Source organism: Anguilla rostrata, chromosome 3 (assembly GCF_018555375.3).
Source record: "Anguilla rostrata isolate EN2019 chromosome 3, ASM1855537v3, whole genome shotgun sequence".
NCBI lineage: Eukaryota > Metazoa > Chordata > Actinopteri > Anguilliformes > Anguillidae > Anguilla > Anguilla rostrata.
The window spans coordinates 34,870,731-34,893,016 of record NC_057935.1 but is presented as its reverse complement, the minus strand read 5'-3'; the positions used below and the strand labels follow the sequence as shown (position 1 = coordinate 34,893,016).

General features: G+C 38.8%; 1 protein-coding gene across 1 annotated transcript in view; it reads left to right on the top strand.

Moving 5' to 3' along the window:
• Nucleotides 1-20,389, top strand: part of znf804a (zinc finger protein 804A) — a 65,543-nt gene extending 45,154 nt beyond the window's left edge. The window contains exons 2-4 of the mRNA XM_064327301.1: nt 5,607-5,750; nt 14,659-14,789; nt 15,767-20,389. Of these exons, the coding sequence (XP_064183371.1) occupies nt 5,607-5,750; nt 14,659-14,789; nt 15,767-18,929 (3,438 nt within the window). The 3' untranslated portion in view covers nt 18,930-20,389. The remainder of the gene's footprint in view (nt 1-5,606; nt 5,751-14,658; nt 14,790-15,766) is intronic.
• The last annotated feature ends 1,897 nt before the right edge of the window (nt 20,390-22,286 follow it).

Genomic DNA, 22,286 nt, shown 5'->3' with positions numbered 1-22,286 from the left:
TCATTTTAGGCATCATATTTTCTATTCTATAACTAATGTTGTACAACCAATGAAAGTAAATCATATTACAGTTAATATGACCTATGGCACTATTACTTTTATGTCAGGGTTTCATGATAAAAGGAAGGATTAAAAGCAATACATTCATATATAGTCATTATTGGGCCCTGTTAGCGCTCATAATGAGCACACTTGCTAGAGCCAATCTGGAGCACAGAATTCTTTTCATCATGAAAAACTGGTAGGTCACTCTGTCCTGTATGAGAAAGGTTACCTGACAGCATGATGTTTCAGTTCAGGCACCAGATGCACAAAAAGATAAAATAAAGGAAACACCAACTTTTTAACATATTGTCTATTTGAGCTCTTTGAGAGAATTCAAGGAAATGGGTTGCATGTGTGTTGGGATTTTCTAACTAATAGATGACAGAAATCCTAACGACTGGCAGACAATTAAGCCTGAAAACCAAAAATGTGTGTACTTTCAAACTCTTCCAAGTCATTCCCTTCTCATCTGTGTTGATGTCGTCATTAATGCTTTTTAGGTGTGTTTCTTTGTCATTTGAATTTCAAGCAAGTAGCTGATTAGAGAGCATCTGAACAACAGAAAGATTTAACAGTTGTTTGTCATGGCAACTACTTTACCCCTTTTGTTCCAATCATTTGAGTGCACTACATGTTAGCATTGACTCAGAAATCCTTTTAGAACTTTTACAACACAGGCCATTTGACAAAACATGGCTAAATTATCCCTTTACAGTGTTGCAAATGTGTAAATTATGCAAACTGGGGAAAACAATTATTTCATATATTGGGGTCTCTTCAGGTATTGTCACTTGTTTTTGAAACCATAATGGGAAGATCTTCAACTAGTAAATACAGAACAGATCCAGCCAACAAATGGGTTATGGATATCGGTAGAAAGTCCTTTTTTGATAAATGACACTAGGATAATTCTATAATATATGAAGATGTAATTGTTTTTTGGTAATACATTATAATTTTACTCTCTAGTGGGTGAAATATTGTCTGGAAGGTATTTAATGCCTAAAAATATCTATGTTTGAGATTTTCAGGCATGTTTTCAATTGAAATTTGATTAGATTTTCCTTCACTTAGTGATACTTCATTCCAGAATATTTTTTAACGTTTTCAGTTTCTTATAAAATAATTAAAAATTTCTCTGCTGGTGGAAATATCAGCTGTGCGACACTTATTATTATGATGCATAGTACCTACCCAAATATTATTCTCCTTATAGTAAATAAGTCATAATCATAGATGATTTAAAGGATTGTAATGACAAAGAAGGGAGACGTTAAAATCTATAAATTATTTAACGTAACTATACTGTGATGTACTGCTGAACACCAGCCTTTAAATGTTGTTGGGTAACCACAGAATAGAGATTTATTCCTACTTTTCTGTGTTTCACATTGTTCGAACACAAATATTGACCACACATTTGACTTAGGGAACCTTTATTACATGCCATTTTATGACATTAAGAATATGTCATTTGTTAACTTCTGTGTTCTGCTGTATTGGCATGACATATTTACCTATTCAATAATATTTTTTCTGAAAACATGGACACCACACACTGTATGTACCAATTAATTTGTAAATAAAAGTATGCCTGGGTAGATTGGGAACAATGTCCAAAACAAATGTGTATTCCAAAAAATGAAAGGAGCCAAGACCACATAGTTAAACTGAACTCTAATGCATTTCTAGCAGGAGAAGAGAGCGGGTGTCCTTCGGGTTAGCAGTGTGCCATAGCACACACCCACCATTCTCAGAGGCCACCTGCTGCATGACAGATTGCATGGCAGTGACAGCGCACCAAGGCAATTATAATGTGCTCTTCCACCACAAGAGTTAGAAGCCAATTTGAACGATGTGTCCTCAGTCAGTAACTTTCTGTCACTGGCAAGGGAACCTCTGCTAGTCAACTCAGATTCACGAAGGAAACCCCACAGCATGTCTCAAAGCCATTGCTGAACTTTCACGCCGCCAACCGTGATTATTTCGTTCTGCTGGATAAATGACTTCATGGCTTTCCACCACTTCTTCTGGCTGCTTTTTTACTCTTTGTTTAATTGCTCACTTTACCTTGGTGCTGCTTTTTTCTGTAGTACATTGGTAATTGTTGTATGCACCTGCCTTTCAGAATGGCCAATCAAATCCTTTAGTTCTCACTAAAGAACAAATGACTTTTTTACAGCAGTTTTGCATTGATGATAAAATGAAATTATATTTTTTATTTGTACCGTAGTAGAAGCACATAATTCTCTTTGGCAGGAGCTATTTATTTAAGGAAACACAGTAACGTTTTATTTTTTGTAAACATTTCTTGCACCGATTCTTGGCAGCCAATAATTTTATTTTGTAAAAATCTAATTTTTCCCTTTATTTATAAAATTGAATTACATTTCAGAAAATTGTTATTTATTGATTCATTTTCAGTTTTCGAATTCCTGCCTAATGCAGGTCTTCAGTGAGCCTTTATATTACATAAATTGAATAGATTACGTACACGTCTTTATCCAATCAAAAATAATAGACAGGTTTTAGCTTTATAAATAGATGAGTAATAATAAATAAATAAAAATACTGATAGATATGTATTCTGTGTGAAAGTACAGGTGGTTCACAATCCCACATTCTCATTCTCACACTCTCATACAGCTGGGGATAGAAAGGGTTGTAACTAATTACTGAAAAAAGAAGAAATTCCAACGCTCTCTCAGTAAATGTGGTTTACATCATCTGCACACTTGGTAATAAAAGACACTCATTAAACACAATCATGCTGTAATAGCTTCACAGCAGGGGTGCCAAGGAAGTGCGTCATTATCTGTGCCAATCATCCAGATTTATCTGGCAGTACAAATTTCCATGGCTGGTAGAACAATCTGGCAATTTTCAACAATCAATTCTCCTGGATTGACACTTGGTGCTGGAACCTTATTATTAGTTTTAATTGGGGGGCCAAACACCATATTTGAGTGGGCACCCTATTGTAATTAGCCTTGTTTTCATTAATCTATTTAATGCATTTTAAAGTCTCAAAGAAGAAAAGCCAAACGTTTAAAAATAAATTATTTTTTAAAAAAGTATGCTCATTTGAGATGGATGTCAAGCATTTGCCCTGACAATACAATAAGTTACAAACAGTGGCAACTATAGAAGATGATTTAAAATACAAAATCTGAAAGGCCTTACCTATTGACTTTTCCTGGATTCTTCCTCTCCCATTAAACATATCTCAGGGAAGTATATCTATCTCACCACCATTGGGTTTTAAAGACTGGTCAAATACAATGGCTAAAATGGTGAGCCAAATCCTTTTGACCCATATTGGCTTGAAGCTTGTCCTGAATTGTTGGGCATATTAACCCAAAGATATGGAATGACACTTGAAATGTAGAAAGTACAAATAATATAACTTTGTATGGCACTTTAAGCCCCTGTTCCTGTAGTTGTATTATCTGATTGAACTTGTCAGTGTTTTCTTAGGCCTATTACATAGTCCTGCTGAAAAAATCTAGATATAACTAACACCTGATTTGTTCAGTCAGAATCATATTCAGTGTGTGCATGTCCATCCCAACATAAAAAAGAAAACTGGATCTCTCAAGAATCTTATACAGCTCCAGTTTAGTTCAATCTACCTGTGTGCAACTATTTTAGTTTTTATGCTGAGAGGTCTAGCTGGGATGAGGATAGGTAAGATTTCAGTCACAAATTGTATTCCACTAATTATCATATCAATTTAATTTTCTGAGAAATTACAGGTTGTGGATCAAGTATTTGATTTTCAGAAAAAGGGATAAAATAGATAATTATTTTTTTCATGGCATGTTTCTGGTCTTTTCCCCTTTGCATTTTTCTTTTAGATTTCTTTCATGGTGCTTTTTGATTAAAATCTTGTCTAGTATTTGGAACATGTTACACTGTAAATGGATTCAAATTATGAATGGGGCTGCTTTCCTTTTGCCCTGTATGCCTTTGAGAGGCAGTCCTTTCAAGAGATGGGTTTAACGTGCCTTCATTCTCATGCTGTGCTTTGAATCTGGAATATTCCGCATCTACAAAGTATTAAAAAAATTAGATTTGCCATGTGATCCGCCTCTGGTGAACATATTCTCATCCCCATTTTGCTGTAAATCAATATTTAATAATAAAAAAGAAAATTAGAGGCCTGTTGAACCAGCTGAGTTCAGTGTGGTGGGGGGGGCTTTTAAAGTGCACATCATACTGATGATTCAATACATTTTCATGCCACAGTATAAATATAAATAAAAAGAGCTAAAATAATACATGTATGCTGTTAAATTTCTTGGGACAAAATATCACAAACCCTGTGTTTCTATATGCATTGCTTACAATGGAATACTGTGGGAGATATACATGCAAAACTTGTCCAAACAACCTGAGCTTCTTCCTATATACAGGCACTTAAATTACACTGTGCATAGCAGGCCTGTGGACGCAGGCAGTACATTTCACATGAGAATTAGTAGCAGAGAAGGATCATCAGATATTTGCTCAGCAAATGTTCTGACCCTCCAGCGTAATGAGGGGTCAGGTAATCCTGGTGGGAATTTGCTGTGCCATGTTTTTTCACACCTCAGTCGACATGACAGTTGCTGTCCATCAGTCAGGCTCCCATGTTTCCAATCCCCCCCAGACCACTCCTGCCGAGCCCCACTCCCCACAGCGTTTACCCTGTGCCATTATCCCAGGGATTCTCATTTCATTACATGGAAGCGCAGCAGTTAACCTCCCTGATCGACGCCCCTTCATTTTCACAATGACAACAGAGGTGTCAGAACTCCCAGTCAGTTTCATGCATCCTGTGAAACTGAACCTTGCAGTCACTCAAAGTACTCAAAGCTCAAAAAGCTATTGCCTTTAATTTTGTCAGGTAGAAATTCCTACCGCAAGAAAACTAAAGCACAGTGTGAAAAGACAGGCAGGTGAAGAACTGACAGGAGCTTGGAGCAGTATTTCAATGTTGAGGCTTTTCTGGTTTCAAGGCATTGTTGTCAAATCTTATGTAGAGATTGATTATTCAGGATGTTTTTGATTTCCATGCTTAACATGGGAAGTTGATTCCTTGAAATACTGATTAATTTAAATGATTTAAGAGATATGATATTACATAATATTACTTCAGAATGTATTTATTAATAATTCATTAATAATACTGAAAACATACATTTTCACTTTTTAGAGAGGTTGAATGGATATTTTTATATTCTTAATAAGTAAATGTTTAATTGCTGATCCTGTTAAAATGTTAACATAATTTCTGTGAGGGAATCATGTTCTTCTCAAATGGTAAAATAGCATTTCATGTCATTTGACAAGGTCTAATATCAAAGGCAAACCCACTGGGTGGTGCCTCTCATTAATAGCAAGTTCTGCACTGCACATGAATTTAGTTTACAAAAATACCAGGGCCAGCGCACATAAATTATAAGCACAGGCTTACAAAATCGATTGAGTTTGCTCTACCGCAGCAGAGTCCAACGTTTTGCAAAGGTCAGGAAGTTTTGTTTTTTCCTCACTGATTTCAATCCCTTTCTGCAACGCAGGATTATGCAGAGAAGGAGAGGACGATGGCCAAAGCCCTTGAGGACTTGAAGGCCAACTTCTACTGCGAACTGTGTGACAAACAGTATTACAAACACCAGGAGTTCGACAACCATATCAACTCATATGATCATGCCCACACACAGGTAATGTTCAGGTTTTTCTTACTCGACTGTTTCTTAAGGTGAGTGAAAATGCAGGAATGAGGAATTGTTCACCTAGGATGAAGACAAAGATTGTGCAGTATAGGTTCAAGACAAATGGGTTTATTATAGCATCCCATGGAATGGTAGGGATTGTGGCAGAAGTGGTTTTATTTCCAGGGTCACGTATCATAGGAGACAGACAAATTGGGGATGTCAATTTTGTTTTTCATCTTTAGTGGATGGAAATAAAACCATTTTCTTCTTCTGTTATCCCAATATACACCATGGCTGACCAATTATTCTGTATTGTGGCCATTCACTTTATTGGTATAAGGATAGACCTTTCCAGCTGTTCTCCATGTTAGTTATTGTTTAGTTAAAGTTATCTGCTAGGTTCTCTGCAAACAAACCAATATGCTGTACACTGCTTGAAGGCTGTTGTGGTTGTGTACTGTTCTGCGGTTGAAGGGTGCTGAACAAGTCCATTCATACTGTACATTCAGGACACATAATGGTGAACTATCAACAGAAAAACCTGCATTTGTAAAACAATAAGATGCATTTGTAATGACTTAATTGCAGTAATTCCTAGCCTAAATTAATGTCGCTAATAGTAAATGTTTAGACCATGGTTTACATGTTTTTGGCATTTATTTTTATTTCATTTGAGAGAATAATGTTTTCATTGAGGACACATTAAGTTTTGTAATGTTTAAAATTTGGTAGCACAGCCAAGACAACATAATCCCTTACAGACAAGGGGCATTAGTCCTTATGTTCGTGTTCACCATGACCCCTCAGACCGACCCCGTTACTCTCTGTTCCACCAGGAGCAGAAGACATGCAATTTGTTGACTACTGAGTCTACGGCACTGTCAATAACTGGACCTGATGAACTATTGACCGCATGCTTGTATGAACTTTGACTCATTGGCACGCTGACACCACAAGGACCATAAATATGTTGTGGTTTATGGCCCATGTGGCTGGCATGTCGAATAAAGTAGCTATATTACTGCAGGTACATAATGGTGATATATGTAGGAAATGTTTACATTAACAGACTGGGCAGGGGGTGGGGGGGGGGGGACACTGGACATAGATACCATATAAACCACACAATACCTCAAAGAAGGCATGCAATGCTAAACGGTTATAGTATCATATAAGCATCTGGAGTATCTGGATGGTCGGTGTCTTACATATTCACTCACCACTGGTCCCTCCTACCTCCCACTCTCCTAACAGCAGCATAGATAAACCAGCACTAAACTCCAAGAGGCAAAGGTTTTTTTTGCTTTGAATAAAATTAATTATCAAAACATAATATAAAGGCCTGAATTACAAGTAGATATAACTAAGTGTACATGCCATGTATATTAGAATAATTTAGCTCTCTTTTCTGTGTTCTAATCATGTTACATTTTGGGTGCTCAAAGCACCTCCTCTCCATTAACTTTAGTCGACTGATCCAGGTTTGCCTTTATGTGCTGTACACAGTCAAGTTCAATAGTCAAAAGCTACTGTGAACTCAAGACACTGGTAAATTAGGGTGTGTCCTAATTTAGCTAATTGTGTGACTCTAGGCTGTAGCGTTATAAAATAGGCTGGTTCAATAAGAATTGGTGTAGTGGGGGTTTGGTTTCATTATGTCCAATCAGATGATTCCCTTTCTTTCCCTTTTGAAATGTGCATTTTAAAAGGGAAAAAAGTGCTTCAGTGCCATAGCCAACTGCTAATTTTGTCATGGAAGAAGAGCATGCCTGTTATGCGGGGTTCCGTTCCGAGCATCTCTGAGAACTATTACTTGTGGTATCAAAAGAAATATGAGACTGAATATTTCAATTTTAATATTTATTTTCTCAGACTGGTCAAGAGCAGGAGGAAGCTGGCAGAGACACTTTCCAGTAGGCCCCTCCATTGTGCTGCTGACACTACTGTATAAGTTTGGCAGGTGTCACGCTTCTGAACAAGAGTAGAAAATGATGGTGAATTTAGTTTGAATTCACAGTAGCTTTTTGGTTATTTGTTGTCAGCTTTGTTTAATACCACTATTAAATTAAACGGAAAATTCATCACTTCAACTACGTTTCATCAGCACTTGAAGTGGGCTGGTACACAGTACCACTTTTATGTTTGCTTTTTGGAGCACCATGACTTTTTCTTGCATACCAGCACTTATTTTAAGCTCTTGGTACTCATTGCTGTCCTCCTCATCCAAAAATATTCTCTCCCCAGTAGAAGACTGTTGTGGTCAGTGGTAGTACATGGTGCTAAACGTCATTACCCAGTTACAATGTGTATATTCAAAATTTCATAATTAATGGTTTGCTGATATGAATTCCAGCATGCCAAAAAGGGAGTATCTACGCTTATTTTTCCACTTCATGTTTCATTCATTTCAGACATGTACTTATATATTAATATAGCAGCAAGCGGCAATCACTGAGTCCAAGCAGCATCTGGCTGAAATTTGATTGGCACATGGTGGCCATATTTTTCATTCAAATTGCTCAAACCGTCCAGGAGGTGATAAGAGTTTTCATTAAACAAATGACAAAAATCGAATACAGCAATCAAATATTTGCTCCATTAAGCTTTTTGTTCATCTTGAGGAGGAGCATCTAGCAGTCTTGTGTCTCCATGACAAATGGTTTAATATTTATGGCCTTAAGTCTAATGGACAACAGAGTTCAAGAATTGTAATGATTGGACATTGTATTCAGAAGTTAGAGCTTTGTATATCAATTGAGGCCATGTTCATTGACTTACAGTGGGCATGTAGTTTAACACAAAAATAAAATACTGGGATTTTAGAAGATGATTTTATCCTAAATGGTTTAAGAGTCATACATCAAAACATGTTGTGCCTTGATACAGTGCCATCATCTGGACAATCAGGGATCAGGGCCAGCCCTAGGATTTTGGTGGCCCTAAGCAATTCTGTGGGATGTGTTAAAATCCTTCTTACATTACATTGTTATGAAATGTTCTGTTGCCATTCCATTTTAAATTTATACAGCTACTTCCGCAATACGGAATGAATAATGTAATTATGAAAATAACGTTATTTACCTTAGATGAACATTTGATCGTGTGGCCCCCCCTAGCATTTGTGGCCCTAAACAACCGCATAGAGCGTTTATGCCACGGGCCGGCCCTGTAGACAGTCGAGGTAACCTTATTAATGGGTGACATTGGGAACATAGCTGCCATGTTTGGTTGCTGTACGATATAGTTTTTGCTGTGCAAACACGTTTAGAGCAGAAAAAGTAAATAAATAAACAAAAATCATAACAAGCACACACTTTGTGCTTGGACCGCTAAAAATAAAATGTGTGCCTTTCTTTGGAATTATGAATTACAAAATATATGTATAGGAAATAAGATAATTTTGATAAGGAATTATTCAAAGCATCTCAAAAAGCATGGTATTTATGATTATTCAAATGGGTATGGTTAGCAGTGAAGGCTAACGGCCACTAAAAACCTAATCCTGATTGATAACCAGGATTGTAGGCATTCCAGAGCCATATATTTTGGCTCCGTTCACTGAAAAGATTAGTTTCTTTGGCTCACATTTGGTTCTTAATTTCAGTAGTTGTGAGTGAAGTAGTAAGCCTCTGGCTCTTTTGGCTCGATCGTTCAGTGCAGAATTGTTCAGTAAGTGAGCTGTTGCAATGAACAATAGACCATGGTATTCACAAACAACCTTACAACATCCATAGCCCATTTTTATATTATTATTGCCAACTTCAAAAAGGCACAAACTTAAGTGAGCCAGTCAGAAAAGTCTTTGTGAAGGAGTAGGAGTAGTAGTAGTAAAGTAGTAGTAGGGTTATGCAGGCTATTTTTGTATCTTTCTATCACAAAGAAACTGGATAGCTAGCTAAATATTTCATGGACTGAGTTCAATACATTCAGAAAAAAGAGCTATTCAATAAGAACTGTTTGCTCATGAATGACCCATCACAATTACCTGTATGTAGCAAGAAGTTATAATCCCAGCTTTTTTTTACAGTAAATAATGTTAGAGATTAAAAACATTAAAAATAATGTTTTTAATGTTAGTTAGCCAGCCACAGGGATTAAGATCAGGGCATTTTCAAGTTATTTCCAGCTATCAAATCAGACTGACCGGACACTTGCAAGATAATAGGAGCAAGTTGTAAATCTATGCAAGTTAAAAACCAATAAAAATACAACATCTCTGGTCCTTACAGTGAGTAAACCGAATGCAAGGTAACTATATTGACATTTGCAGCTTGTGTGTTTCCAGTGAACATATTGAATTCCATGTTGGGAATATATGCAATATAGAATATCTGACAGAACACGTTCAAAGAATTGTGTCATCTGTTCGTGTCAATTAGGAGCTGTTTTATCTGACACAATGTCGAAAATGTTGTAATGGTAGAATGTTTCTTTTAAAAGAGTGGTGGTGGCACATGCGTCCATTGTTATTAATGTGGGCAGATGCTGGACGGAACAACAATCAAAACTACGATAAGTCAAACAATCAGCATTCTGCAAGGCTCCCATTTTATAATTTAATGCACCAAAGTGAGTGACATTTCAGGCACGCAGACCCCTCATCTGACTTAAAACATGTGCCATGCCATGACAAGTCTGATGAAGGCCCTGTGTGCCTGAAACGTCACTCATTTTTATTCATTAAATTATTGAATGGAAGTGTTGCAGTGTGCAGACTGTTGTTTTGACTTATTGTTTTTTTTTTTTTTTTTTACCATAGTAGGTTATAATGTGTATCTTTAATCCCAACAATAGTCTATTAGGTTGAATCATACAATGCCTAATGCAAAGACCGTGATATTTCTCATTTTTAAATTCTTACAGCATGTGTCAGGTATGCTGTGTTATACCCCGTTCTTGCTGCCTTCGCTCTGGAAAATAGCACATTTATGCCCTAAATAGAATTGTATGTTAATGATGGATGAATACCACGGAATGTGACAAAAGTTTTTTATGGCACAAATTTGCCATAAAATAAACAGATATGATTAACAGATTCATCATATTTCCCATAATATTACATATTTACTGCTTTCTTCTAATATCTCACCTAATGTTTTTCACAATATAGCCACTTCTCTTACAGATAGCTCAGCTGTTCACTACCATTTTGCCACATGCTTGTGTCACAAAAAAACAATATGTGAGTCAAAATGAAAAACTGCATCGTATTTTACACACATAATTTCTGCAGGATTGTGAAAATCTGCAGTAGTTACTCAAGGTGTTTGCCCAGAGCCTGTACTTTAGTGGGGGGACTTAACAGATGTAGATAGCCAGCTATTTTCTGCTGGATAGGCAGACAACGACCAGTGCATTAAAGAGGGACTTGGTCTGCCCACACAGAAGCAACAGAGTGTGAACCCTATCTGGAGGGGATCAAATCATTTACCCCTGTGCACTGACTCTGAGAGGGGAGGCCATTAACATGACAAAATTATATCTGATGTGAACGCATGACTTCCTCGACAATGAAACCCATCCACTATAACTGCAATCATCTGAGCTGAAATAAGAAAGGTTACAGTGGTGTTGAACTATGTATAACATCACAGTGCCCGAGTGGAATGCTTAATGTTGAAGTGGACTCTAGCAGCCTTTTGTGAGTATGGCAGCAGTTATGCACAGCTACCACTACTTTGATTGTGACAACTAAAATGTAGCAGTGTTCATATAGCTTTAAAAAACAAATACTGTAAGCTTAGGGTTGTAACTAGGTAGCTGTTTTGTAGGTGACTTAGTTAATGCACCTGTCTTAACTACTGCTTGTATTTTTGCATAGACTGCGTTGTTGCTGTTCTCGTTTGTGTTAGTGGTAAACAGTTTAACCTTCAGGGTCCAAGTTGAACTATGCGGTTGTTCCCTGCACTTTGACCAGTACTTCTCTCTAGGGTTTTCGTCATACTTGTTCCTGGTTATGGTTATACACTTTGTTGTAGGTCGCTCTAGATAAGAGCGTCTGCCAAATGCCTGTAATGTAATGTAATGTAAATAGCTGGACAGTCTGGGTAATTGGCAGTGTTCGCAGGTGGGAAGTCGGTGAGGGTATGAGTCCTGATTGCTGCATTAGTGACTCCTACTGCTTGGTCGGGGCGCCTGTCCAGTGGGGAGGGGCTCCGGGGGAGATATCGTGAACCTCCGTGCACGTTACGCTCTCCCAGTGAAGCTCCTGGCTATCAGGTGAAAAGAAGCGACTCCACATGTATCGGAGGAGGCATGTGGCAGTCTACACCCTCCCCAGACTGACAGGATAGCGCATTGACCAGGACTGTGGCTGGTCCACACGGGGAATTGGTATGACGACTAAATTGGGGAGAAAATGGAGAAAAATTACAACAACAAAAAAAATCAAATAGCTGCCTCTTTAAATAAATGTGTATATTTCAGCTAGTGTTTCCCCTAGCAGCAAATGGCAAAATGTGTTCAAACCTCAACAGTGAAAAAGTCATATTGAAGCTCAATTATTATTTGTTTAAGGGTCCTTGTTTTATGTTACTTTTCCTTTTACCATAAACCTATGAATTATTTAATTACTAAATGATTTAATAAATCCATAAGACATGATGTCATCATGTAATTTCTGTAAAAAATATGTGCATTTAATTTGTCATACTTTCAAAGGTATGTTCACATTCACTTTCACAAGCTGATTACAATGTTGTTTTATTTTATTTTATATATAGTTTGGGACCACTGTACAAGATCAATTGGTTCAAATGACAAACCTTGTGCAATCTACTTTTTTCTCGGATTTGAAGTGGTTATTTCAAATCTGAGGTGAAGACATATACTCTACTTATTTTTTTCTAATGTATAAATCTAAAAGGAAAATAATAACAATAAAAATATATATAAGAAATAAGACAAAATTTAATTTCAAAACTGAAATAGTGAAGACCTGTCGAGATTCATGTCCATTCTGTATGAATCTTCAGTTCAAGTTCAGCCCAGATAATGGCTGTTCTGCTCTTTTTTTAAATCTAAAGATACTGTATAATTAGGTATATTATCACAGTATTATTAATTTGAGTTATTTTTCTTTAATTTAGCAAATGATTAGTAAGAGAGTTGTGAAGGATTCAGAAATTATTAAGAAGCATGCTATTCTTAAAACATGCAACATAATTAGCATATTTTCAAAATATTTATCCCATAAGTAGTTGTTAAGTCGACAATAAGTCAATAGTCATTGGTGAAGAAGAGATTACTAGTATTTCTAGGATACTAGTTTTTGAGATTCAAAGGATATATGCAGTCAGACCAGGAAGTCAAGTGTAAATTATCATTAGGCAGTTTTATTTTAGATAAATTGGACAATTTCATGGAATTGAACAACCTCATGTGGAACTATTTTTCATTTATGAAGAAAATAGGTTTGATGAAGCAGAACATTAGTATGTAAACACCTTCATTACCTCCTTTAGTTCTGAAGAGACCCTTAATCACTGACTGTGTGTCTTTGAATATCTGATACCCAATCTTATCATGAAAGGATGCTTCACAGGGAAGACTTCTCAAACAGTATTATTCAGAATTATTCAGAATCAGAATATTATGCAGAATTATTTTTTTATGACATTGAAGACCTATTGAGCAATTTTCTGAATATTCATCATGTAGACTTTTAATATTCTAATATTAATCAAATAACCATTTATACACTTGAAATAAACAAACTAAACATCAGTCTTGCACTCCCCTGTTGATATAAGGTTAGCCAAAAAAATAACATGCAAAGTGAGAAACATTCTCAGTATACCGCAATTGATGTGTGATTGCATAATGGGAATGTGCTTTAATATAACAATGTTAAGGGATGGTTAAGTATGCATTGTCTTTGTCTTATGCTATGTTTTAACAGTCATGAACTAGAAACAAGAAATTCCAAAATATTAGGATTCAGTTTTTTTCGTGGTATAAGCCAACATATGACAACATTGAAATTACTGTGATTTCCAGGATTTGAACATTACACTCAAAGCAAGCATTACATGGCTGAGTAACTACGATAGATGACGTACATGCTGTCAACAAAAGTGGACAGTATTAGTCAGCTATGCCAGGTACATGGCAACGAGTCCTTTGAGATGACAGGGAAACTTGACCCACCTATGCTGATAAAAAATTGAAGTGTGCTTGACACAAGGCATAGGTCCAGGTTTCTTTTGTACAACACTGCGACTGTTTGTACTTCCATCGGTACAATTGTTATCATTGGTCCCTGTAAAATCCAGTTTAGTAATCAAGTTTTCTGTACAGCATCTTCCTGAAAGTATAAGCAAGGAGAAACAGCAAGACACAACTTGGTTCATTTATATGCCAAACTTCAAGATTAAAAATTAAAAGTAACTATGATTTGGTTTTATTTTACTCTAAAACCAGGCCAGTTAATTAGCTAGCCAGCTATCAGCCAACTTTCTTGGCAGTTTGCACGTTAACAATAACTCTGTGATAGCTAGATGCAATAAGGTAGCACTCACTAAAATGGGTTGTCATCCTTTTATAAACTCAGATTCAGTGTAAAAGACATCAGGCTCATTCATCTCAGCACCAGTTTCACTGTCAGATATTACTACTAGGATATCTCTGATTTCAAACTCATTTGAGCATTCAGTGATGCAGGGAGAGGCTGCTCTCACCATCCAGTCTCACAATGGCGTGAAAAACAGAGCATTCCAAACCAGAAGTTAAGTTTAAAAGGTGAAAATTTAAATATTTTATTTTCTGTTCATTTCTGTGTGAGAAAAAAGATGTGTGACATATTTCAAAATGTGAAAAGCACTGTATTTGTGGTTTTGGGAAAAGCCTAAACCAATGTCTATATAAATGAAAGCATAATCAAAGAGAAAATCAAGGTGTGTGCTTTGTTCCTCAGAGGCTAAAAGAGCTGAAGCAGAGGGAGTTTGCCCGGAACGTGGCTTCAAAATCAAGGAAGGATGAGAGGAAACAGGAGAGAGCCCTCAGACGTCTGCACGAGCTGGCAGAGCAGCGCAGGGAAGTGCAATGGTGGGTGCACACCTGCAACTGCCATTTAATCTACAGTGGACAGCATGAGCACGTTCAGTCAGAGCACAATCTGCTTTTGATTAATAAGCCATACAGGTCTGACTGATATTGTTATATTTTTGAGCCATTTGCTTTTGAGAATTCAAATATGTTGACCATTGATCTAGTCACTAACCCTGTAGTTATAGTTATATTCCAGCAGCTGGAAATGAGCTCAACTAAATTTTTCTAGCTTGGTAGATATCGATTTCTATGAAAATAAAATATTGAAACTGCACCCTCAACTCGATAACCAATTTGATGTGCACAGTGGCGTAGCTAAAATTATTTCACTGTATTGTTCAGGGACAGAATACACTTGTAATTGCAATATAATTATTGTGAATGCTGTATGCTGCATTAAATGTTCTCATATGAAGATTAAAAGTGTTGACAGATTTTCACATTTCTATTTCTTTTCTGTTTTTAAACAGACTAACTTGTTTAATGTTTTAAAGTTTTAGTGTACATAATCTTTTTTTGCATAAATTCATTATTTATTATTATCTCCCTTATTTAATATTTTATTGCATTGATTAATAATAAATACTTTATTTACCTAACCAAAGCCCTTATTTATTATTTAAGAAATAACCGTCAGGAGTGCATCTCATTTAAATCAATTCTAACATTTCCCTGTTATGCATATTTAAGATGCATCAGTCAGAAGCTATCTTAAGCACAAATATGGGATGTAGTTGTAGTTGTAATACAGCAAAGAAAAGGGTACTCTACTTGTGCTGACTAGGCCAATCGTACTGAAAAGCATTATTGGGGGTAGCCAAGCCCCAAGTGTATATTCTGTTGCTTGATGCGCCCTGCGGTAGCTAAAATTAGTACATATATGCAACGGTGTATTTGTCTGCAGTATGCTCTGTTGCTCGTGGGTGTGGGCACTGTTGCATATTGATTTGAGTATTTTGTGTCATGTGTTGCAGCGCCCCTGGCAGCGGCCCCAAGTTTAGGTCCACCACAGTAGCAGTGGAGGGCAGCTCTCGAGAAGCCTGCTGTGAGGAGAACATAGTGGGATCACAGCCTGCCACGGCACTGGACACAGGGGCCCAAAATGATGCCTCCAACACCAGCAGCAGCAAGCAAGTCCAGTGGCCCTACACTGGCAAGGTCAAAAAACAGATGCACAGACAAAAAATCGCTTTTTCCATCTCCCTCCCGAAGAAGGCATCCATCCGACTGGAGTCATCGGCTGCAGTGTTCTGTGAGAACACAGAGGAGGGGTTGGCAGAGCGGAGCTCCCGGCAAAGGCTCCGAGCAGCTGCTGCCGAGCTCAATATCCTGTCCACTCCTGCTGTGGAAAAAGCGCTAAATTACAGAGAGACGATTTATGGTGCCAACACACAGGAGGACCTGGTCAGCCAGGAAAATATCTGTCCACAGACTCACGCAACTTCTGAGGTGTCTGCAAATCAAGCCAGCTCAGAAGTAACTTCTGATTTGTGCGCTTTGCTTGTTTACTCAGATGTATCCAGCCCTTGCATCTCCCCATCCACTTTTCCCTTCAACTTAAATGATGCAGGCATTGTGCTGCATATGGAAGACTCACAGGAATCTTTAAAATGTGAAAAGACAGAAAAGAAAAGTGAAACTGTACAGGAAGTTGGTATCGAGCCAAAAGCGTACAAAGGTGTTGTGGAACAAAGCCACCCCCTCATTAGTGATTCCCAGCCCTCAAATGAGGCCATGGAAGCCACTGCTTCCTGTATGGGGAATGAGGTGGACATGGGTTCTGGGGCACCGCTTCCTTTCACAAAGCCCAGCCAGCCTTTCTGCTCAGTGCTGAGCAAAGACGGGAACACCGTGCTGCAGTGGCCCTCTGAGATGTTGTCCTTCACGAGAGCGGTGCCATCTCTGTCCTTCAGCTGTAACCCCCTCCACTTCGACTTCCGGGCATCCAGGAACCGAGCTGAACAAGGAAATGGTGGGGCCAAGGTGAGTGAGACAAACAACGTGACTGTGTCACAGAAGCCCCACGATGGCAGAGCGCCCGGCAGCTCAGGAACACCTTTACACTTTGATAAGCACATCGAGCAAGCACATGATTCAGACAGCAGCCCTGCTCGGAGAGACTCCCATTTGCCAGGCTCTTCAGGGCATCAGGATCTGAGTGCACCCATGGGAGGTAAGAATGACCATTATGAAAATGACAGGGCAGGCTGTCTGAGACAGCTAAAAAGGTACGGAAAGCAAAAACAAAAATGTTTTAGGAAGCCATCAAAAGAGTGGACTCACTCCTGCAAAAGAGCCACAGAGAAATCATGGGACAGAAACATCCGACAAGAATACAGGAGCCACAAAAGGAGGAGACGGAGGAGGAGGAGGGAGACGTGCAGGGGTGCTGGCAGGTATGACAGTGACACAGAAAAATCCACAAATTTCCACAAACAGCCTGAGTGCTGGGATGGATTTGATAGCCAATTTTGCAGCAACACTTTACAACAAGTGCAGCCATTAGATGAGTCAAAGCAATCACCTCAAAATCAAGAAGAGACCAGCAGTGATGCTAGCAAAGTAGACACCACAGGAAGCGGGAGGTGGAAAACTGCAGGTGGCATAAATGTCACAGCAGGCAGTCAACTTCCTTCCAGTGGCAACCACAGCAATGGTGGAGTGCTACAGGGCCATGGTGAAACAAACCTGCAAGATGCCTCAGAGAAGCAGGCGGGTGTCATAGAAAGCTGCCCAGACCACCTCCTCTTGCCTCAGACGGAGGAACACGGCACAATGGAGGCACAATCCCTGTGCTGTGGTCACATTTTGCACCAAAACTGTTCCGTGAAGAGGAAATGTGGATCTCTGAGCGATGAGGAAGAAGAGGGTTGTCGGCCTCCAATCACATGTCGCTTGTCAGCGGGTGGATCTGGTGGGCTAGAGTTATTTGCCAAGGTGGATGAATCTGAGGGTGATTCTAGGATCTGCTGCAGGCTGGAAAGGATAAGGAAAAGACAGAGGGCTTCCTTGGCTAACCCTAGCCCAGTTACTGACCAGGGGGCAGCTGATAATGAGAGAGGCATGCTGACAGTGGCTGTGGAAAGTATCTCTGTAAGTTCAGCCATTCGGCACCCTGTGCTTGAGAAGGCTCTGACTAATGCGCTAGAAAAAGAAATGAATGAAAGTTCTAAAAGCCCAGACAAAGCCTTACTTGTTGATGGGGGTCATGACAGCTATTTGTTTGATTCCTTGACACAGGGTCTCCCAATAGTAAAGTGTACTGAGCAGACTGGTGGCTCATCTGGTGCTCAGAACAGGGCTGGATGTCCCAGGCCAAGTCCTAATATATCTACACTCACCAGAGACCACCAGAATCCAATAGAGAACATGAGCACCCGGAATGACGTCAGGAGTGCCAGCCCCTTTCACAACACTGAATCTAATGTAGAATCTAGCAACACACAGAATGATGATGGGCCTTCCACCAAGGCCAATTGTTGCCAACAGGAAGTGAGGATAGCTATGCAGCAGAATTCCGAAATCGCAAGCCACCGCAAATCATTTCAGCACAACTCTCGGAGCCAGCCTCCAAAAAGGCACCTTGGCCTCGCAGGTCAGGAGGTGAAACTGAGTCATGAGGGCCTCAGGTTTGAAAATGTGGGTGGAGCCTTCCACCAAACTCAACAAGGTTTCCAGCGTTCCTCAGACTCAATTGAGAAACACTGCCTCCTTCAGGCCCAGCCCCACAGGCGAGCGCTGCGGCCACATGCTCGATTTCATGGCAAGCTGAAACCGGTACTGTCTGGTCCGCCCATCCAGGTCCCCTCTCCAATTCTGCATCCCGTCCATCTCCCCCAGCCCATGTCCTCCACCTCCATCACCATTCGCCACACCATCCTCCAGCATCATGCCACCCTCCTGCAGCCCCAACCCCCCCTTTTTTCCCAGGTCTTCCCCATTACCCCTCCACCCCTGGCAGCGGAGATGTGCCCCCCAGGACCCTCTGCATTCATGCCGCCGCCTGAGCTCTCTGTTGTGGCCCCAACCGGTCTGCACCCGGTGGCCATGACGCTCCATGCCCTGCCCCGCCCAGGGGTTTTCCCCCCCATGCTCGCCCCACATCCAGCCCTCTTCCCACTGCAGCCTCTGTTCTGAGTACATGACATTATCTAAATGAATCTGCATCAGCGTCCATTATGTACAAGATCATTGTGTACACTTTGTAAACCACACTAATAACACCATTTTGTTTTGGTACTTTGGAATTGTCTTGAAATGAATGAACCACATAGCTGACAAAGTCTGTCTTTGCTTAATCATTGCCCAGCATGAGACAGTATACATACTGTATTTTCAAGGACCTTTTGTGTTATTGGATAAAGCAGATCAGTTTTGTTTGTTTTATTTCCATTATGAAGACAATCATGCATCAAAGTAGACCATAGAAATACATCTGATATTGATATATATGAATATATCTGACAGGTCACATACTCATGACCAGATAAATTAATGCCACTGTCCTATGTATTTTTACTTCTCATCAAGTGCTGTGGCAGACTTCAGGACAATGCAATATTACTGTTATGGTTTTTGTATGACCACAGCAAGTACTAAGTGCAACAAGTTAATAATTTAATATATCATCAATATTATTTTCATTTTTATAGATGTATGTGTTTTATGCCTTTGAACATGAAATGACACTAATTCATGTTCTTTAAATGTGCTTTGTCAAGGTTTGCAGGAAGACTATAAAAGCACTTGACCACTGAAACCACTGAAAAACATGAGAACCCAGGTAACAAATCAGGAGAGGCCACTCCAGTTTGGCCTGGTGTGCTCTGCAGTGCGACATAGTGGGCTTCACTGTCAGTAGGACTGACCGAGGATCCATGGCTTACTGTTATATAAGGACCCCTCAGCTACTCATTTGATTCCAAAAAGTTATTGGTTAGTCTGTAATTTCTGTGGGGTATAAAATAGTCTCTAGGTTGTGGGCAAAGGTTTATTGGAGAAATGAAATTTACACAATTCAGCTGCAGTCTTCTCTATATATGCGCTGGAGGCACAGTGATGACAAGAATATAGTAGAATTATCAAAAACAAAGAGGGGAAAGGGGGAAATGGAACTTTAAAAAGAAAACAACTTAGCATTTATTATTTTTTCTGAGTGTTGTATGTCTGAAAAGTTTCAAAATAAGACTGAGGTCTGCATCAAATCATAGGTATAATGTCATTGTTATTAGAGGAGAAACAAGTGGCCAATTGTCTTTTATAATCTGTTTGTGAACCTGGTAACAAGTGCCAGCCTTTTAATGGATCTGTGACCTTCTACTTGATACAGAGAACTGTTTGAATGCACAATGTTAATGACTTCTGCAACAAACTCAATCTGCTGTAATAAGAAAAACTGTACATGTTGTACATTAGACATGTTTATAATCCACTTGTAATATTTATTGTAAAATACGTTCCTGTTTCTATTGTGTAAGTTACTCAGTATGTATTAAATATTTAGATAAAATAAAACAACTATGTTTTTTACCCCAGTTTGCCAACAGACTAATAATAAAGTAAAATAATAAATTCAATAATAAATGAAATTCACAAATGAGGCTGTTCTGTTTTTCTTGGTTGTAAACTGAAATATGAAGTGCACTTTTCTGATGGCCCCTACACCAACTGCAACCGGTCCCATCTGGTGATACACACTGAATAAGAGTGCAGCTATAGATATATTACTAAACAGCAATTTGCCTTTGTGGTAAAGTTCTTGTTTGCTGTTTCATTTAAAGTGTGTGCCTTTTTTAAGGTAGATGCTGCAAAACATTTTAGAATATTACAATCTTGCAATACTATTATATTTATAATTTTATGTTGATGCCATGAGCAATTCCGCGAACAGATATAGGGTGTGCAGGGTAACCCTATATAAAAGTTACATACATGCTCTAATTCAGAATGCCACATTGCTGCCACTTCTGATGTGGAAGGTGAACATAGCATTTCCAATAAGAGTCTGCCTTGTTTGTGTTTGTGAATAATAAAGTAGTGTTTAAGAAGGTACTATGTAGTGCTCATGAATACCCTCATATACTGAAAGGGCGTATGTAGGGCCCTTCAAGAATGAATTGCTAGTGGTGACAATGCAAACAGCAAAAACTTGGATCTACATATATGGGAATTTTCAGAAACAACAAAAATAGTTATTCCATGTACTTGGCAAGACGTGGTGCAGTCCATAGGGCAGCTGACTCGCAAGCCCCCTATATGTTTGCAGCTTTGATCCCCACCATCTCCTGAGCTGGGATCCCTGCTCTATATTTTGCCCTCTATCTCCATCTGATTAAAGCAAAAAATACAAAAGGAAGGCAGCCTGTCTGCACTGCTTTATAAAGAAAAAATATATACTAATGCAACTAATGTTGTACTAATGCAACATTTTGGTTTATTTACATGGGGATTTAACCAGCTTTGTTATTTGATGACAAATGAGAAATTTACAGTATATAGACCTGGGAGAGAACTTTCAATATATAAAACCGAAATGTCACAAAATCGCACAACAATGACAATGGCATAACAATTCTTTAATTACTACAAAAATTACTTAAAACGACAACATGTAAAATCACAACCTGAATTAGAGTAGCCAAGAAACACAAGCCAATTGGAGCAACAGACTTTCTTCGCACATGCATGTTAAGTGAGGACTGAGGCAGGGTGTTCCCTGTTCACAGTGAATCATTGTCTTTGTCTGCAGTATTTTCTGGACAGAATTATGCCATTTGTTTCCACTCTGCTTGATTTCAGCAGCCAACTCGGCCAGCTCTCTGCGTGCGCCGGGTTTCATTCACTCAGTCTCTGCCACCCTCTGTATTATTAGTCACCATTTGGGTGGTGGCTCTCATATTTTTTTGTTTTCTTACTGTCCTCTGTTTTATTTTTTTATATCATTTTTGCTTACGAGGCACTGGACTGGAGAAAACATGAATCTCTTGAGATTCCTCCACCAACACGCTACAACCACACCCCCGCACAAGCCGTCCCACTCTCTGGTGCACTTTCGGCAAGGTTCATGGACCTGGGAAGCAGATCTGAACTTCACACTATCTGTGTTAGGGTTAATGCCATATTTGATTTATGTGTATACACGGTATACTGTTTCAATGCCAGGCTACTTGATGAGTTTTGCACTTGGTTTGTAACAGTTGCAGCATTCTCCCTTTCGCTTATCTAGAGTAAGAAATCCAACAACAGATTTGCAAATAGCATCTAATCATTTACATATTTTCTTGTTATATAAGGCAAATTAATATGCAACATTTTGTAAGTTGGCATTTCTTCATACATCTTGCCTCCAGACTCTTGGACCATCTAATTTCAAACACCCACAGAGTGCATTGTCCCTGACTGATAGTGTAATGCCAAACAAATTAGTGAATGCATAGGTAAACAAAGAAATGAACATTTTTCCACATCTCTACCTGTAAAATATGGATAAACCAA